The sequence below is a fragment of the Schistocerca americana genome, chromosome 5, assembly GCF_021461395.2.
Source record: "Schistocerca americana isolate TAMUIC-IGC-003095 chromosome 5, iqSchAmer2.1, whole genome shotgun sequence".
Lineage (NCBI taxonomy): Eukaryota > Metazoa > Arthropoda > Insecta > Orthoptera > Acrididae > Schistocerca > Schistocerca americana.
Window position 1 is genome coordinate 229,654,632 of NC_060123.1, and position 17,187 is coordinate 229,671,818.

The 17,187-nt window shown below is 44.1% G+C and overlaps 1 protein-coding gene across 1 annotated transcript in view; it reads right to left on the minus strand.

Moving 5' to 3' along the window:
* The window catches only part of LOC124615775 (solute carrier family 52, riboflavin transporter, member 3-A-like), a 102,223-nt gene that overhangs the window by 41,128 nt on the left and 43,908 nt on the right, over positions 1–17,187 (minus strand). Inside the window, exon 2 of the mRNA XM_047143874.1 lies at positions 12,979–14,188. Coding sequence (XP_046999830.1) covers positions 12,979–14,188 — 1,210 coding nt within the window. The remainder of the gene's footprint in view (positions 1–12,978; positions 14,189–17,187) is intronic.

Below are 17,187 nucleotides of genomic sequence, written 5' to 3' on the forward strand. Positions count from 1 at the left end.
GCATCACAGACAGTAGCGCCTGCGATGGTGTACTCAACGACAAACCTGGGTACACGAATGGCAAAACGTCATTTTTTCGGATGAATCCAGGTTCTGTTTACAGCATCATGATGGTGGCATCCGTGTTCGGCGACATCGCGGTGAACGCACATTGGAAGCGCGTATTCGTCATCGCTATACTGGCGTATCACCCTGCGTGATGGTATGGGGTGCCATTGGTTACACGTCTTGGTCACCTCTTGTTCGCATTGACGGCACTTTGAACAGTGGACGTTACATTTCAGATGTGTTACGACCCGTGGCTCTACCCTTCGTTCGGACCCTGCGAAACCCTAAATTTCAGCTGGATAATGCACGACCGCATGTTGCAGGTTCTGTACGGGCCTTTCTGGATACAGAAAATGTTCGACTGCTGCCCTGGCCAGCACATTCTCCAGATCTCTCACCAACTGCAAACGTCTGGTCAATGGTGGCCGAGCAACTGGCTCGTCACAATACGCCAGTCACTATTGATGAACTGTGGTATCGTGTTGAAGCTACATGGACAGGTGTACCTGTACACACCATCCAAGCTCTGTTTGACTCAATGCCCAGGTGTATCAAGGCCGTTATTACGGCCGGAGGAGGTTGTTCTGGGTACTGATTTATCAGGATCTATGCACCGAAATTGCGTGAAAATGTAATCACATGTCAGTTCTAATATAATATATTTGTCCAATGAATACACGTTTATCATCTGCATTTCTTCTTAGTGTAGCAATTTTAATGGCCAGTAGTGTATGTACATCAAATGGTTCTACTAAGGAATTCGTCAATGTAATAGGAGGAGTTGGCCTTTAAGAAACCATTCAGGCTCCTCTTGAACTCAAATTTATTACCAGCGAAACTTTTAATGTTTGCTGGCAGATTACTGAAAATATGTTTCCCTGAATAATCAACATTTTTTTGGATAAAAATAAGTGACTTAAATCTTACTTCTAGTATTGATTCCATGAACTGAGCTCTTGGTTTAAGAAAGAGACACGTCATTTCTGATAAACTTAATCAAGAAGTAAATATATTGGCAAACATAGTTACTACCCCCAGTTTCTTGAACAGGCATCTGAAGGATGTCCTTGACTTCAAACAGCAAATAATTCGCATTACACGCGTTTTGACTCGGAGAAATTTTGCCTGAATTGATAGTTACCCCAAAAAATGATCCCGTGTGACGTTATGAAATGGAAGTACGCAAAGTCTGATTTTTTAAATTTTTTTACAGTAACTCTGTGTTACAACGTCCACAGTCGAAATGATAGGCATACACACCAACTCATGGCCTTTGCTGCCCTGCTGTTATCTGAAAATTCGCTGTAGTCGGTTCTTCCTCGATCGTAAATCTCGAGTAGGGATCATGAGACCATGATAAGATGGATTAACGTGCGTAATGAGGCAGACATATTTGCTCTGCTTCATATCTGAATACAACAGGACAGCAAGAAGTTAATATTCGTCTGATGCACCATTTACCAACCCTTGTATACTGGCTTGCAGAGTATGTATGTACTTGTATAGAGTAGAGATGGAATAATTCGTTCATGGTCGGGACTAGTTCACTAGTGGCCGGTCCCCTTTTCGACTCACTCCTGTTTACTTGTTCACCATAACTTTATTTATTTTTGTTGCTTTGTTCTGCGTTAACAAACTGATGTCCAACCACAGATCTGCAAACTCTATCACTGTGTAGCAGATCTTAGAGGGCAGGGCAGTCCGCAAGGTCTCCTTGTCATTTAAATATCTTATATACATCAAACGCAAGTAGTTTCAGATAGTTTCGAAATTCCAACTAAAATTGTTGGTGACACGAGCAAGGGAAACAGATTGGCATGGGCTCCAGGTTGTTCGCCTACTCTGACTCAAACGCTGCAATTTGAAAATGGTATCAGGAACTGTTCTGATAAATTCAGTTGATTCCATTTCAAAATTTAATTCTTTTAGCAACTCGTGGAAATTATAGATATAGTAACTGATATATTACCATTGCTAGATGTTATTTTTAAAGGCTAAACTTCGGTTACACGATAAATCGGTCTAATCTAAAATCCGTAAATTCAACTAAATACCTAGGTATTACAATGACGAACAACTTAAATTGGGAGGAACACGTAGAAAATGTTGTGGGGAAGGCTAACCAAAGACTGCGTTTTATTGACCGGACACTTGGAAAATGTAACAGACCTAATAAGGAGACTGCCTACACTACGCTTGTCCGTCCTCCTTTAGAATACTGCTAAGTGGTGTGGGATCCTTACCAGATAGGACTGACGGGGTACATCGAAAAAGTTCAAAGACAGGCAGCACGTTCTGTATTATCGCGAAATATGGGATAGAGTGTCACAGAAATGATGCAGTATTTGGGCTGGAAATCATTAAAAGAAAGGCGTTTTTCGTTGCGACGGAATCTTCTCACGAAATTCCAATCACCAACTTTCTCCTCTGAATGCGAAAATATTTTGCTGACACCGAACTACATAGAGAGGAACGCTCACCACGAGAAAAGAAGGGGAATCAGAGCTCGTACGGAAAGATATAGGTGTTCATTCTTTCCGCGCGCTATACGAGATTGGAATAATAGAGGATTGTGAGGGTGGTTCGATGAACCCTCTGCCAGGCACTTGAATGTGATTTGCAGAGTATCGATGTAGATGTAGAGTTTTATGGGCACTGTGTTTTCGAAATTGTACGCTAGTATATCTAGCAAACAATTTCTAGCAAATCGGAAATTCTTGTTAATTTTAACATACAATTACAACAGAGCTATAAATTACCGATCGTAGATGCTGGACAGCGTTCACGAAGAACTAAGTCTCGAAATTTATTGAAGGGTTTGAAACTGAACGAAAATGGGTGAACACAATGAACGAAAGGAACTATAACTGAAAGGAGAATGGTGGAAATGGAACGAGGAACAAGTGAGCACCCAAGGAGGACGAGACGGTCTGAACGAAACCGAGATGGGAAGGAGGAACGGCAAACTGGACCTAGGGAGGAGATGGAAGCTATCAGAATACACTGTCAGTTGGGAATGAGATCTGGTGGAAATTGAATGAGGAACGAGACCGAGACGGGAATAAGAAATGGCGGAATTGGTACTGGGAATAAGGCCACAGTAGGAATGTGGAGCAGCAGAACAGCAACTAGGAATGAAACTGAGGTTATTAGGATCAGCAATGGACTGGGAACGAGAAATGGCGGGATTGAAACGAGGGAAGAGACCAAGGTGGGAATGAGGAACGGTGGAATTGGAACTAGGAATGTGATCAAGGCTGCCAGAATCCGGAGGTGGTGTGCAACAAGGAACAGTGGAAGTGGAATGAGGAACGAGACTGAATGGGATCGAGGAATGGGGAAACTGGTATGAGGAACGACACTGAGGTGGGAACGAGGAACATCAGAAGTGGAACGAGGAACGGGACTGAGGCTGAGTGAGACTAACCTGAAGGGAATGGTGAACGACTGTTCCTCAGAAGTCGTTCCTCCGTCCTACCAAACAGTTTAGCGAACGGTTAATTTCGACCTGTTGCCATCTCGAGAAGGAAGCTCCACCTCTAGTACAGATGTACTGCTGCCCAGTTTCCTGTATTTCACTGTGCATGAATATGGGGCGTACAGCTGTAGAAGGCCGTAATAAAAGATTTAAAATTTACTTACAAACGTCTTTTTAAAACGAAACTCAACGCAATCACCCTTGGAAACAAACGAGTGCTGGCTTAGGGTATTTTATTTATAAAAGACCAATGTTAAATGCATAATTTGTAGCAATTTCTAACTGGTTTCGCCTGCGCTTTAACACTCACAGCTATCCAGGGCGGATAGACTAGCACTGGTACAGTATAAAATAAAGCATTTCTGAAAAAAGAGAAGCACGGTCTGTCTGAAAATATATGACTGGAGTGTAGCTTTATATGGAGCTTTTGAAATTTGATGTTACTTGATAATGCTGACGATCAGAAAGGATAACTAAAGAAGAGGTACTGAATTAAGCTGGAGAGAAATAAAATTTATGGTACAGATTAACTAAAAGAATGACTAGGTTGTTGGACACCTCCTGAAGTGTCAGGAAATAGTTAATTTAGTAATGGAGTGGCAGTGGCATCTGGGGGTTACAAAAGTAGAGTGATTTTGGTTGGTTGGGAGAGGAGATCAAACTGCGAGGTCATCGGTCTCATAGGATTAGGGAAGGAAGTCGGCCGTGCCCTTTTCAAAGGAACCATCCCGGCATTTGCCTGAAGAGATTTAGGGAAATCACGGAAAACCTAAATCAGGATGGCCGGAAGCGGGATTGAACCGTCGTCCTTCCGAATAAGTAGAGTGAGACTGAGTCTTGGTTACTGTAAGCAGATTCAAGTGAATGTACGTTAGAGTAGTTTTGCTGCGATGAAGAGACTTGCCAGTATAGATTAGCGTGCAGAGTGCATCTGATGTCTTTGGACTGAAGATGACAACAACAACAATAACTTCATCAGGCCGTAAGTACCGTGTAAGAAAGCATTTTGTACTCCAGACGTTGCTATATTTCACCAAATAATAAATACTCGAATTTTTAATGTAGTTGGTTATGAAGCAATGGCAAACAAAAGAGCCAAGGGAGGCAGAGTCAACCCCCTTAAAGAAGGAGCCCAATTACTCATGAGAAAAGTATTGCCGTGTGGCAGAAGTATAACAATACGTCTTCAAAATCACGTTTCCTACAACTGAGGTAGTCCTCTACGGCTGCGTTGCAGAAGCTGTATGTGAAGCTGCAGTTTAAAAAAAATGTGTCCTCCAGTTCGTAAGAGAGAAAGCCATTCACAGAATACCATTTCACTCGTTTACGTAATCTATACTGCAGATCCGATCAGCTAAAGCCTAATTATCAAAATTCAACGTTTCAAAGTAAAGTTACTATCTTAAAGCAGCCTGCCAGCCCTGCGTTATTCAAAATTTTGCGCTGGCCGTAGGGCTCCATTCAGTCCACTAAGCCGGAATCAACGACTTGCCCCGCGCAGCTTTCATGCTACGTAGCTGAGACCGCGGCCCATGCAACACTATCTGGAGATGGGTCCTCGTGGGGATGTTTCGTCCTCTTTCTTTCTGTACACAACGGCAGTATTACACTTATGAAACCACCATACATAACATTTGAAATAGGAAATTATAAAAGAAAAAGTCAACAGAAACGTAACTCAAGTCAATATTATATGAAAGTCAATGCCGAAGTCGAACGGCAACTTAATTTACAGCTGGACAGCTATTTAACGCCGGAATTCTTCCTGAAGACAATATAACTCTTTCTGAATTCAGTTATAATGGAAAATACTCGTATTACAAATTATACAAATTAGGAAAACAAAACTTCATTCAGAATGCTATTTTAAAATTAGTCCCCGGGTATCAATGAGCTCTCGATTCTGTTCTACGTTTCTCTTTCTGATCTAACTGGAGTTGAGCTCAGGAAGATATATGATAAATTATGGAAAAATAACAGATTTCCGCTGAGATTCGCAGAACTATTATTACTGTTCTGATTCTAAGAAATCAAATTCTCGAGGTTTACAGAACTGTATAAATATAACAATTGTAAATGCAGACTTCAAATCCCTGACGCGACTCATGAACAGCGTGAACATCAACGGACAGCTGTCGGTTCCAGAGCCACCCGAGAAGGCCGTTCGCCAGAGCTGTCCAGTGTCCACAACGCTGTGTGATCTTGTTGTACAAGCTCTTAATGTGTTGGCCGGAGAGAAACTCAAGCTGCATGGAACAGGACAGAGGCAATAAGAAAGCTGTCACACAATGACATTGGAACGAAAACTCCAAGCACCATTTTATGTCCGAGTGGGACGGATAGGCACACAGCGCATGTTTTCGTCTGAAGGTGTGCAACAGAGAGACATGATAAAATGAAGACTCGACAGAATTTGAAGTTCCCCGGATTTCAGCAAACGACACGTTTCTCAGTATTTTGCAAAAACGGCTTTAGAGAGGAACATTATTGGCAAATGTGTGTACTTCTTTCAGTGTAGGGAAAGAAGGTGTTAAACAACAGCAACGGAAGTTTCTAACAAACAATTAGATTGCAGAGCTAAGAATGTCAACTGGCGAATCAAATGTAAGGACGTACCCAGAGCAAATGTTGCAGAATGCTATGGAGGAATTGTAGTGTGAACACATCACTGCTAGGCCAGATGTAAGGTACTTCACCTACTTCTCAGAGCTTGCTTAGTACTTTCATTCTCATTGCAATAACTATCAGTTGGAGCCTTTGTCGGTAGGTACGTGCCCAGCCGGTCGGCGCAGTTCAACCACCACCTTCACGCAGGTTCCGCAGCGGCACTGCTCGAGTTACTCGACGCTTCCTACGGACCTGTCAGCACTTGATGACAACATGCGCTGCAGCAGTCCGGTAAAAGTCTGTCCCTCAATATTTCATTTCTCAATGAGCAACAAATAACAATAACATCTAGGAAAGTTACCGTAAGAATTTCATTTAAAGAGTAGAGATATTGCTGAGGTTGTGGTCTTCAGTCCAAAGACTGGTCTGATGGAGCTCTCCATCCTACTCTATCCTGTGCAAGTCTCTTCATCTCTGAGTAACTACTGCAGCCTACATCCTTCTGAATCTGCTCAGTATATTCATCTCTTGGTCTCCCTCTACGCATCCCTCCAATACTAAAATTGGTAACCCCTTGATGCCTCAGAACGTGTCCTACCAAACGATCCCCTCTTCTAGTCGAGCTGTGCCACAAATTCCTCTTCTTTCGAATTCTATTCAGTACCTCCTCATTAGTTACGTAATCTACCTATCTAATCTTCAGCATTCTTCTGTAGCACCACATTTCTAAAGCTTCTATTCTCTTCTTGTCTAAACTATTTATCGTCCATATTTCACTTCCATGCCGGGCTACACTCCCATACAAATACTTTCAGAAAAGACTTCGGGACACTTAAATCCATACTCGATGCTAACAAATTTCTCTTCTTCAGAAACGCTTTTCTTGCCATGGCCAGTCTACATTTTATATCCTCTCTACTTCGACCATCATCAGTTGTTTTGCTCCCCAAATAGCAAAACACATTTACTACTTTAAGTGTCTCAGTTTCTAATATAATTCCCTCAGCATCACTTGATTTAATTCGACTACATTCCATTATCCTTGTTTTGCTTCTGTTGTTGTTAATCTTATATCCTCCTTTAAAGACACTTTCCATTCTGTTCAACTGCTCTTCCAAGTCATTTGCGGCCTCTGACAGAATAACAATATCATTGGCAAACCTCAACTTTTTTATTTCTTCTACCTGGATTTTAATTCTTACTTCAAACTTTTCTTTTGTTTCCTTTATTGCTCGCTCAATATACAGATTGAAGGACATCGGGGATACACAACAACCCTGTCTCACTCCCTTTCCAACCACTGCTTCCCTCTCGAGCCCTTCGACTCTTATAACTGCCATCTGGTTTCTGTACAAAGTATAAATACCCTTTCGCTCCCTATATTTCACCACTGCCACCTTCAAAATTTGAAAGAAACATTCCCGTCAAAATTTGGTTATAGTGGGACACGGACCACCAACACTTCAAAACCTCACTATTAGTCTTTTACGCTATTCTCTGTGCTACCGCAGGTATTACTGTTATTAATTATGGGTGATGGATAAGCATTAATTGCGTCGGAATAGATTTATAAAGTTTTACTGCAATCAGCCTAGTTGTGGTCTAAATAATATTTTTTTGGAAATCAAATTATTTTAACGTGCCCTATTTACATTTTGCAATAATCGTTTCACTTCTTATTAATTTATTTGTATTAATTTGTTATTAATTTCTTATAATTAAAATTAATTAGCTTCATAATGTGCACACAACAACCTCTACACAGGAAGTTCTCTAAGACCTTAGAAGGACTACAGGAATTTAAATGTAGAAACAGTTTGCCATAGATAAACTGGTGACATCAGCCTTTTACTTCATAATGAGGAAGAGCAGAAAATCGCAAGCTTGTACGCAAATTTGGGAATAAAAGTGGGACCAGTCTTAAATTGTCTAAATCAGGAATGATATCTTAACGGACACAGAGAAGTGATTGCAACCAAGCTACCATCTTTAAGGTTTCCTTGGCACTCAACTCTAGCTTATGTTAAGAGATGCTAGTAGCAAGGTAAACATGCACAGACTATGAAGCTACTTTTCTCATGCATACCCGGAAGGTTATACAAAGCAACCTTCTCAGCATGACCAAACACCTGTTTCAATTTCTACAGCCAAGTGAAAGAAACCCAGCTATTAAATAATTGTCGTGTGACTAGGGCCTCGCGTCGGGTAGACCGTTCGCCGGGTGCAAATCTGTCGATTTGACGCCACTTCGGTGACTTGCGCGTCGAACCCAGCTATTAATGTGGCATCTATTAGCCCACACCACAGTTTGTCAGTATAATTTTTGTTCAGGCAAGTTACGTATAAGTCGATATCCTAACCGCAAATCTGACAAAGACACACAAAGCCCGAACGCATACAATATTCACAATAAGATTGATTAAACTATACTGTCAACAGATTGTCTAGAATATGGACAAAGAGAGACAATACTGTCCTATAATTAAGAATCTGGTTGGTATTTTATGACGTTATGAGTGAGATGATACCTACAGCAGAGTGTCTACATAAACTCCGACACAGCCCTTACTGCGAACACTACTTGCTTGTTCACACGTTCGTTTGTAAAAGTCAGTAGGAGATGTAGAACTGAACGAAAAACACAGTATTATCCAAAACATCATAGAGTTGGAATCCTTACCCACATCTGAAAAATCTGGCCCACCGAGTAATTAATGTGTTATGCAATTACTAAGAAAAGATCTTACTTAAGAAGATAGTCCTCTTTAAAAATACAAAAAATCAATTTTTTAGGCTTAAAATGTTCTCTTGGCTGTCTACGTTACTGTAGTGCTCATCCCTAGATCACCAGAAAATCCGTTATCAACTACAAGGCGATTTGCGTAAAAGTGTATCCCTAGAGCATTTACAGCGGGAAAAAGATAGTCCACATCGCGGCCAGTATGGCAGCATGTGATTTCAACGATTGCCTAACACGCATTATGGAAATTATGAACGTGCTTGCACTTGAGACTGGACCAGCCTGTTACAACTTCAGCACAAAAGCGGACAAAAAGCGTATCGAGCGAGCAGTGCAGCGGATGACATAGGCTGCCAAAGAGGCCCGCAGGACCACCATGGCCACGAAGAAGATTGAGAAGGACCTCGTCTTGGATCTGGAAGGACTGCTGAATGGTCCATGGACGCTGACTAGAGGTATGTTTAACCCAACTACAAAAAACGTAACCCAAAACTTTAAACGCGTTTTTCTAGAATCGGTATTTTTCAAATTGTCTGGAAACATAACCTGAGAACGGACACACGATTTTGATCGGAATTTGATGCTAGAATTCTAAATTAAATTCCCATCTTCAAAAGTCTATTTACAATTCACGCCATTATTTATTGCTTGCGAGAAGAAAATGAAACTGGTTTCAACACGTCACCGTTTCGTTGAAACTTACTATTTCTCAGTTATCCTATGTATGCTGATAGAAAGTATATCTACAAGACTTAGGAATAATTATTTTGTTACATGTACAACAGGGCTGCTACGGGAATTCCAGTCGAAGACCGATGTTCCGGCTGCAAGGGGTCCTTCCACTTCGTGCAGCTGCAACAGGGAGCGTCCGATGTGGACATAGAAATGATTTCTTGATGAAGTAAGTGCAAGGAATAAAACTATGACGACAAATTTGATATTACCTATTATTTTATTTGAAAAGAAATCACGGAAATCAACTATTTTTCCTGTGTTCAAAGACGGCTACCCCCCTAGGTGACTATAAACTGTATTTGGTGGAGGAGCGCTACTACCAATACAAGAACTAAGTCAGCACCAATTACAACAAATATTTGCAAATTTTGCTTAATACTGGACTTTCCCAAGACCATGACTATGCCCGTCCTTGGAAACCAAACTGATTCATCCATTTTCCCTAAAATGGGAGCAGGGTCCAGATTTTGCTTAATTTAATTTTGGTTTCACTTTCCCGTGTATGTACTACAAGGTTTAGTTACGTTTAGAGGATTGTCTCTTCCAAATCAGCTAGAAGCAGCTGTTTATGGTCGACGACTCATGCACTGGCGACAAGCAGTTGACTCTGGACACAAAGGAATCACAGACATTGGTTGGAAGCAGGCATTGATTGGAATCAATTGTGAAAGTTGAAAATTTGTGCCGGACCGGTAATCGAACCCGGGTTTCCTGCTTACTAGGCAGATGTTCTGACCACTTCTTTTAAATGTATTCGGTAGCGAGACATTTTTCCATTTTGTTCGTTATTGTTCGTTGCATTTCGTCGGAGCGGACATCACACGACATCCGTTCAAGTTCATCTTTGACCCTTCACTCGATTTTTTTTTTTTTTGTTACATGGGTATGCTGAGCTACTGTGCAGGTATCGAGTCCTCCGAACACAGTGGTTATTGGAACCACACAGACTACCCTAGTATGCCTCCCATTAGAACCAAACCTTCAACTTATTCACACACTGCTAATATAGTACTCCTTGCCGATTATCCTCATTACTAGCAGCATTTCGCTGATTCGCGTAATAGTTCGAGCCTGATGTGTATCGGCACTATTAGAGATTATTGGCCGTCTCATATATATATGGTGTCTGCTCATCCGAACCTGTCTGCAAGAGCAGACACCACATATACGAGGCTTGCCCAGAAAATAATGCACCGCATTTCTTTTCTTAGGTGAAATCAATGCTACGAATGCGAAACGTTACATATGTATTATCTGAATCCTCCAGAGTGAGCGCGCTAAGTTTCCGTCACTTCCGACAGATAGCGTACCTGCAGGACAGTTTCAAAATGGAGTCTGTAGGTGATGTACGTTCCAAGCAACGCGCCATCATTGAATTTCTCACTGCAGAAAAAGAAACTGTGGGGAATGTTCAAAAACGCTTCTGCAAAGTCTATGGGGCATCTGCTGTCGACAGAAGTACAGTTAGTCGCTGGGCAGGGAGGGTGAGGTCATCAGAAGGCGTTCGGCGGAGCTCCACAATTTGAAGCAGTCTGGGAGACCATCCACGGCTGTCACCCCTGACCTAGGCCCCTCGTACTTCCATTTGTTAGCGACATCAAGGGATGCCATTTGTGGAAGAGATTTTGAGGACGATGAGGAGGTAATTCACATAGTGAAGCACTGGCGGAGCCACCAGGACAAGTATTGGTACCGACAGGGGATACACGCCCTTGTTTAGCGCTGGAGAAAGGTCATAGAACGGGATGAGATTACGTGGAAAAATAGGGTGTGTAGATAAAACACCATTCTTTCGTGTGTGTAATTCTCATTACGTTCAATAAAGAATTGTTGAAGAAAAAAATGCGGTGCAGCACTTTCTGGGAAACTCTCGTATAAGCAGTTGACTGTTTCGTAGGGCGTTTTTTCCAGCGAAAGGAGCCACTTTTGGGGAGGATAGAGGCTCGATAACAGAAGAAAAATGTAGCTGAGGTCACTAACCTGCTCCTGCGGTAGTGGTCTGCTCGGTGGTAGAACAGAGAATATATTTGATGTTACGAGTAGAAGAATGATAAACATTAGATGGGTAGATAGAACAACTAATGAAGGAACACTAAACAGTATCTGGAAGTAGTGAATCATTAAGACACCTCTTGACTTACAGAAGGTATCAGTTGACAGTGCACAGCGTGAGGCATCAAGGAAGTGAGAGGGTCATGTAGTGTAGAAGAGTTGGTGGGGAATGGGAGGGATAAAACCGTACAGTAAGATCAAGGGTTCACTAGAGTATGTAGATTCATTTGCCAGAATGATATTTTCACTCTGCAGCGGAGTGTGCACTGATATGAAACTTCCCGGCAGATTAAAACCGTGTGCCGGACCGCGACTCGAACTCGGGACCTTTGCCTTTGGCGGGCAAGGGTCTACCAACTGAGCTACCCAAGCACGACTCACGCCCCGTCCTCACAGCTTTACTTCTGCCTGTACCTCGTCTCCAACCTTCCAAACTTTACAGAAGCTCTCCCGCGAACCTTGCAGAACTAGCACTCCTGGAAGAAAGGATATTGTGGAGACATGGCTTAGCCACAACCTGGGGGCTGTTTCCAGAATGAGATTTTCACTCTACAGCGGAGTGTGCGCTGATATGAAACTTCCTGGCAGATTAAAACTGTGTGCCGGACCGAGACTCGAACTCGGGACCATTGCCTTTGGCGGGCAAGGGCTCTACCAATTGAGCTACCCAAGCACGACTCACGCCCCGTCCTCACAGCTTTATTTCTGCCACTACCTCGTCTCCTACCTCCCAAACTTTACAAAAGCTCTTCTGCGAACCTTGCAGAACAGGTCCCGAGTTCGAGTCGCGGTCCGGCACACAGTTTTAATCTGCCAGGAAGTTTTAGATTCATATGGCTGTGCAAGAAGTGGAGAGGCTTGCACACGGCAGATGAACGTATAATGCTACAGCAAACAAGCCTTGGGACCCAAAACTACAACAATTCTAAATTATCTTACTGAATCCGGATATCAACTTACAATACGTCCGTTACAGCAAGTTCATTGTCATGGGCTGATTTTACGCCACACTCCCTGCTTGCCTGAAACGTTACATGTATTTTGTACTTTATGACGTGCTTTCAGTACAGTGCAAGATTATTAAACACTGAAACTTCCTGGCAGATTAAAGCTCAGTACCGGACCGAGACTCTAACTCGGGACCTTTACCTTTCGCGGGCAAGTGCTCTACCGACTGAGCAACCCAAGCACGACTCACGACCCGTCCTCACAGCTTCAGTTCTGCCAGTACCTCGTCTCCCACCTTCCAAACTCCACAGGTGTTATTGAACTCTGTTTATAGTGGTAGTGGCGCTGCGTTGTAGAGGCTAGTGCTTACCACGAGGAACTCTCCACCCGCGTGGCCGACCAAAGGCGGTGACGGGCTCATGAGCGCGGTGACGGCGATGTAGACGGTGAAGGCGGCGCTGACCACTGACAGCGCGGATATTGTCCTCACTGACGTCTTCGGCAGGAAGAACTGCAGGAAACATGCCAGAGGGTTCGCCATGGCGGAGAGGCTGACCGCCAGGTGGTAGGCGACGTTCCCGTACGGCAGGCACGAGTAGGACTGGATGCTGGGGAACGCGCCGTTCCCGAAAGCCGCCACCAGCGACACCAGCACCATCAAGTAGACGTACGTGCGGCGTGGAAGTCGAGTCACTTCTTGCAAGTCTGACCGCTGGCTAGCTGGCGGTCCAGCGCTGCCCTCTCCGCTGCCATCTTTAACGGACTTTTCCGCCTTCTGCTCTCTTTGCGATCTGACTCTCTCACCTTTGCACACTTTCAAATTATTTAGAAGCACGAAAGAAATTGTGCTAATGGCGAGGACTGCGAAAAGAATGAAGATAAAAACGGTAGTCGAGAAGTTCGGAGGAGGCGTGTAGGGGGCGACTACCGTATAAGACTCGTCTGGGTTGGTGGCATTCACGACAGTTTGGTTGACACAGGTCGGGTTGCCTCCGACACCTTGTATAAGTGCGAACACACTCGGCAAGAAACCACTGAGGCCCTCGCCGACGAAATAGGAGGTGAGGTACGTCTCTCTGTAGTTCCTCATGAAGGGCATGAAGAGCACAGAGCTGGTGCAGCCGACGAGCGCAATGAAGAACGTCAGCACCAGTAGAGACGTACTGCGCTTCTCACCTCCGATGTACGTCGTCTCCTGGTACAGCAGAGCCATGAGCAAGAGAGCGATGGTCCCCATTATCAGTAATCCGTAAATAATGAAACTGTCCCGCAGTTTGCCTGGGAGGAACTTCTGCGTCAAGCCGTACAGGATGGGCCCGATGTTGGCAATTTGTACGATGATGGAAATAAACGAGGGCAGGTTCCACCCTTCTGGCTGCGTCTGGACGAGCAGTGGTAACTGGACGTACATCCCGTTGATCGCCAACCATGTTCCGATCCCGAAGAGAACAGCCAGGACGTCCACCACTACTTTCCGGTCTGACAGTCCTTTGATGTGGAACTTCATGTTGATCTGGTGCCGAAAGGTACGTGGGACTGCAGGCAACAGAAGTGGAGTGCCTTCGTCGGTTTCAGGCAACCTGCGAAAGATTAAAAACTTCATTAAAATCTATAATCAGAGCCGGTTTAAGGCACAAGCGGCCTCCTGAGGCGTCAAACTGAGCTGAGAGGGGCGTCAGAGGCGCTCAAGTACAAAATCTGTACGCAGGCTGTATAATTATTAATGGCGAAAATGGACAAGCGTGGAAGCATACTATAATGTAAGCAAAAACATGTGGGTGTCCGCAAACCAGAAGTAATGTGTGGTTAAGAGCCGCCACTGACTTCAGTATCAAATATTGTCCTGAAACGTAAAATTTTCCTTTCCGTCCCGATTTGTTATCACAGCGCCCATTCTTTTTGATGGAAGTTTTCCACGAAGCTCATTATCTGATATTACACTGAAGCGCCAAAGAAACTGGTATAGGCTTGCGTATTGAAATAAGGAGATATGTAAACAGGCAGAATACGGCACTAGGGTCGGCAACACCTATACAAGACAGTGTCCGGTGCAGTTGTTAGATCGGTTACTGCTGCTACAGTGGCAGGTTGTCAGGGTTTAAGTGGGTTTGAAGGTGCTGTTATAGTCGGCGCACGAGCGATGGGACACAGCACCTCCTAGGTAGTGATGAAGTGGGGAATTTCCTGTACGACCGTTAACGAGTGTACCATGAAAATTAAGAACCCGGTAAATCATCAAATCTCCGATATCGCTGCAGCCGGAAAAAGATCCTGCAAGGACGGGACCAACGACGACTGAAGAGAATCGTTCAACGTGACAGAAGTACAAACCCTTCCGCAAATTTCTGCAGGTATCAATGCTGGGCCATCAAAAAGTGTCAGCGTGCGAACCTTTCAACGAATCATCATCGATGGGCTTTCGGAGCCGAAAGCCCACTCGTTTACCATTGCTGACTACACGACACAAAGCTTTACGCCTCGTCTGGGCCCGTCAGCACCGACATTTGACTCGATGACTGGAAACATGTTGCCTGGTCGGACGAGTCTCGTTTCACATTGTATCGGGTGGATGGCCGTGAACGGGTATGGAGACAATCTCATGAATCCATGGACCCATCAGGGGACTGTTCAAGCTGGTGAAGGCTCTGTAATGATGTGGGGCGTGTGCAATTGGAGTGATAAGGAACTCCTGATACGGTTAGATTATACTCTGACAGCTGACACGTACGTAAGCACCCTGTCTGATCACCTGCATCCATTCATGTCCAACGTGCATTCCGACAGACTTGGGCAATTCCAGCAGGAGAATGCGACACCTCACACGTCCAGAATTGCTACAGAGTAGTTCCAGGAACACTCTTTTGAGTTTAAACACTTCCGCTGGCCACCAAAGTCCCCAGATATGAACATTATTGAGCATATCTGCTATGCTTTGCAACGTGGTGTTCAAAATAGATCTCCACCCCCCCCCCCCTCCCCGTACTCTTATGGATTTATGATGGATAGCCCTGCAGGATTAATGGTGTCAATTCCCTCGAGCACTACTTCAGACAGTTTAGTCCATACCGCGTCGTGTTGCGGCACTTCTGTACGCTCGCGGGAGCCCTACACGGTATTGGTCAGGTGTACCAGTTTCTTTGGCTCTGCAGTTCACAAAGCCATCACTAACATATTTTCCTCTCCCACATCAAATGGCATGTAGATGACTAATGAGATTGCCCCACGCTGGGCGCCAAAATGTAATGAATCGAGAATTCTTAGCGAGCTCTTCTACGAGGGTAACCACAAAAATATGGTCTCCTATTTTTTTACAAGTACATAGATCTATTTATTTCTACAATGGCTTACATCATTTTACAGCTTGAACATTTAGCTATTTTTCGCCTTACCTCCATTTCTGTCGATGCATTTTTGTAGACGCTATGGCAGTTTTTGTATGCGCATGTCATACCAGCTCGCCGCGATGCTGTTCAGAAAGTTATGAACCTCTTCTTTCACCTCGTCGCCGGAGCTGAATCGCTTTCCGGCCATATGGTCTTTTAACCTGGGGAACAGGTGATAGTCACTGGGCGCCAAGTCAGAACTATAGGGTGGGTGGGTGGTTATGTTCCACTGAAACTCTTGCAGGAGAGCAACGGTTTGCTGAGCGATGTGTGGGCGAGCTTTGTCGTGCAGAATGTGTACGCCCTTGCTCAACGTTCCTCTTCTCCGGTTCTGAATTGACCGTTTGAGTTTTTCAAAGTCTCACAGTACCTGTCAGCGTTAATTGTGGTCCCAGCGATTCAGCTTCGACGACAAGGTGAAGGTTCATAACTTTCTGAACAGCAAGGCGGCGAGCTGGTATGACATGGGCATACAAAAAGTGCCGCAGCGTCTACAAAAATGCATCGACAGAAACGGTGATTATGTCGAAAAATAGCTAAATGTTCAAGCTATAAACTGATGTAAACCATTGTAGAAATAAACGGGTCTATGCACTTATAAAAAAAAAAGAGACCTTACTTTTGGGATTACCCTCGTATTAACTGACCTACAGATCAGTAATTACCTTGTCTCCTACTGGGTGGTGATGTGTGACTTCAATAAACAAGGAAACTCAAATAACAAAAGGTTATAAGATTAAGGGATTGATAAATAAATGGAAGCCATTGCTTGAATGAATAAAACATGAAATGACTGTACTTTCAGTAACTTTTACATACATTTAGAAAAATTACATATCTCAGGGCCGATTTGACTGGGCGTGGACACTACTGGCTATTAAAGGAAAGGAGGGGGAGGGGGATGAATCATCTAATCATTCTTCATGGGCGTTATTTTTTGGTGTCGACGGCGGCAGGCGCTCTGTCGGTACGGCGTGTCACCTCGTAGTTGTGTGGCGTGAGTCAGCCGCTCTCATCAGTGTGAAGCGAGGACCCTGAGGGTCTCAATTGCCAAGTCACCGTGTGTTGCCGTAGCCAAAGCAGCGTTATCGTGGGGTCAGAAGGCGGATGTTGGAGATCCAAGGAGTAGTCTTCGTGTCCTCTTGCTTCCGCGCTGTCTCACCGACTCTCCCTTTTCCAGCTTCACTCCTCATCCA